Source organism: Borostomias antarcticus (assembly GCF_949987555.1).
Source record: "Borostomias antarcticus genome assembly, chromosome: 16".
NCBI classification, from domain to species: Eukaryota; Metazoa; Chordata; class Actinopteri; order Stomiiformes; family Stomiidae; genus Borostomias; species Borostomias antarcticus.
The window spans coordinates 17,542,677-17,545,176 of NC_140249.1; the positions used below are offsets into that span (position 1 = coordinate 17,542,677).

At 53.8% G+C, this 2,500-nt stretch overlaps 1 protein-coding gene across 1 annotated transcript in view; it reads left to right on the forward strand.

Annotated features, from left to right (window-relative positions):
- LOC311319312 (RNA-binding Raly-like protein) overlaps window positions 1-2,500 on the forward strand; it is a 37,990-nt gene that overhangs the window by 5,018 nt on the left and 30,472 nt on the right. Inside the window, exon 2 of the mRNA XM_084450831.1 lies at window positions 498-573. Coding sequence (XP_084306957.1) covers window positions 498-573 — 76 coding nt within the window. The remainder of the gene's footprint in view (window positions 1-497; window positions 574-2,500) is intronic.

Sequence of the window (2,500 nt, forward strand, 5' to 3'; positions counted from 1 at the left end):
AACAGACAGGTAGCCTACATGTTAGAGAGAGGGGAGCAACATGAATGTGAGAGGCAATTAATTTCAGTGTGGCAGATGGGGGGGCAATTAAGCTCAGAGACTCTCATTAATGTGTCCTGCTGTGCATGGTGTGTGGGTTCGTGTGTATGTGTGTGTGAAGAGAACGTGTGTATGCACACACACACACACCCACCCACTCACACACAAGTACGCACGCAAGCACGCACCCACCCACCCACCCGCACACACGCGCACACACACACACACACACACACACACACACACACACACACACACACACACACACACACACACACAAACACACTACACACTACACAGCCTCCAGAGGGGCCAGGCTGTGTGTGGAAGGCTGGGCTCACCTGTCCAAGTCCATCTCCTTCTCCCCCAAGGGTTCCTTAAAGGGGGACACACCTGACACCCGGCGTTACCGCGGCCCTAACCGGATCTGACCGTGTTATTTCTGCGTCCCGTTTCAGACATGACCATGACCGGAGAGCTGAGAGCCAACCGCCCGAAGGCAGGAAGCAAGAGAGCCAGCAGTTTGGCCTACAGGTAAGACCCCCCTCCCCCACGCTCAAATATGCAACTCCTCTAAAACCTCGCTCCCTAAACCCCCAGCCATCATCTTATTGAAATAGAGAGAGAGAGAGAGAGAGAGATGAAAAGAGAGATGAAATACAGTATCCCCTCCTCCATGTCGAGCCAGTCAACCAAACTCCCCAATACTGCTGGGCTTGTTTGTTTAGTTTGAGAAATGAAGAGGGTCTGTCATCCATCATCTCCGGCTCGCTGTTCCCCGGCTTTCATCCTCTCTCCGTCTCTCCGACGGCTCCGGAGCGAGGCTGAACAGCGGTCTGTAGCGCCACGGAACTTTCCGGACGGAGGCACGACGTCGTATTTTCAACCGGAAAACAAAACAAACAGCGGCCGAACGTCCTCTTTGTCTGTTTTGGTGTCGGCCGGACAGTTGTATTTTTTTTTTTTTAGAGAGAGAGTACGCGGTACGGCGGCGCCGGAAGGAGCACCACGGCGCGATTTCACCCGGCGGGCGTCGCCGTCACGGCCGCTTTAGCGCGCCGCGTCTGCACGGTAAACTCGCCGGTTTAATTCCGTCTCGCTGCGGTCCGGGGGCAGCTGTGGGGGAGGAATGCAGCCACCTCGCGTCTCACAGTAACAATCCCAAAACTGTGCATGTAAACAGCTTCAACCCCCCCACCCCCATCCCCCAATCCCCCAATCCCCCCACCCCTGTCCTGCCGCCACTGTCCCCAGGAGAGATTAGGGGGACTCATGGCCACCGTAGCTATTACCCGACTGATTTATGATTCAGTGACGGCCGGCGGGAATGCCGGCCCGCGGGTATCAGGGGGGCTTAGTCGGGCGCGACCTCCCTGTCTCCTCGGTGGCTTGTCTGGGGGGGGGGGGGGGCTTCGTCTTAGAAGGCTTGGAGTTGCGTCTACAGCAGGCGAACCAACGCTCCGAACTCTACTCGGTAATGCTTTTCGAGTTAACGCGATCATATTAGCGCCGTTAGCTTTCGAGTAACGTTATCACGTTAGCGCTATTAGCTTTGCCTTTAATCGACTGAAAACTTTGGCCAGGCTCACCTTTAACTATTGAGCCCATTGATCTACACCCAAGCGGTCTTGCTGTCCGTTCTCCTGTACCCCGGCGTCGTTGGTGTTCATTATGAGGGAGAGTCTGGACCGAGCGGTGTGTGTGTGTGGTAGGCAGGGACCGGTCCAGGGTCCATCTGTCTGGACCGCCCGCCCACTCGCACCGGCCATCCATACCGGAGACACGCCGGCACGCCCATGCAGCTGCCCACGCGTACTCAGAGGAGAGGAGATAGGTGTTTGTGTACTGTGTGTGTGTGTGTGTGTGTGTGTATGTGTGTGTGTATGTGTGTGTGTGTGTGTGTGTTTTGAGACAGGAGAGGGAGAGAATATGAGAGGGAGAAAAGTTGTGTGTGTGTATGTTTGTGTGTGTTTATGAGCATATTAGAAAGAGAAGTTCTGTCTGTGTGTGTGTGTGTGTGTGTGTGTGTGTGTGTGTGTGTGTGTAATCCTTGAACAGTATATACCCTACCAGTACAAGTGTGTGTGTCCTCTTGTGTGGGCTTCCCCTGAGGAATCCAGGCTTATATTGTTTCAGACAACACTTCAGATCACCGGCGCGGGAAAGAATTGATTTAGTGGTGGTGCCGTGTTCAGCGTGTCTCGTTAACTGTCTCTCTCTGAGGATCTCGAGTGGGAGTTCGATGCAGAAGAGTGGTCCTGGTGGTGCTGGTGACATGAATACTAGATGTCCCCCAGCTCTACGCTAAAGCACTGGGATCTAACGTTCAGTGGCGTTCAGTATGGGAGTTGAGTAAACTCCAGAGTTGTGGAAAAGGTCAAATGAAATATGGATGACTACAATATGTGTTACTGTATGTGCTGTGCAGTGTTAGAATTCCCCCAACTCCTTCCTTCCATGC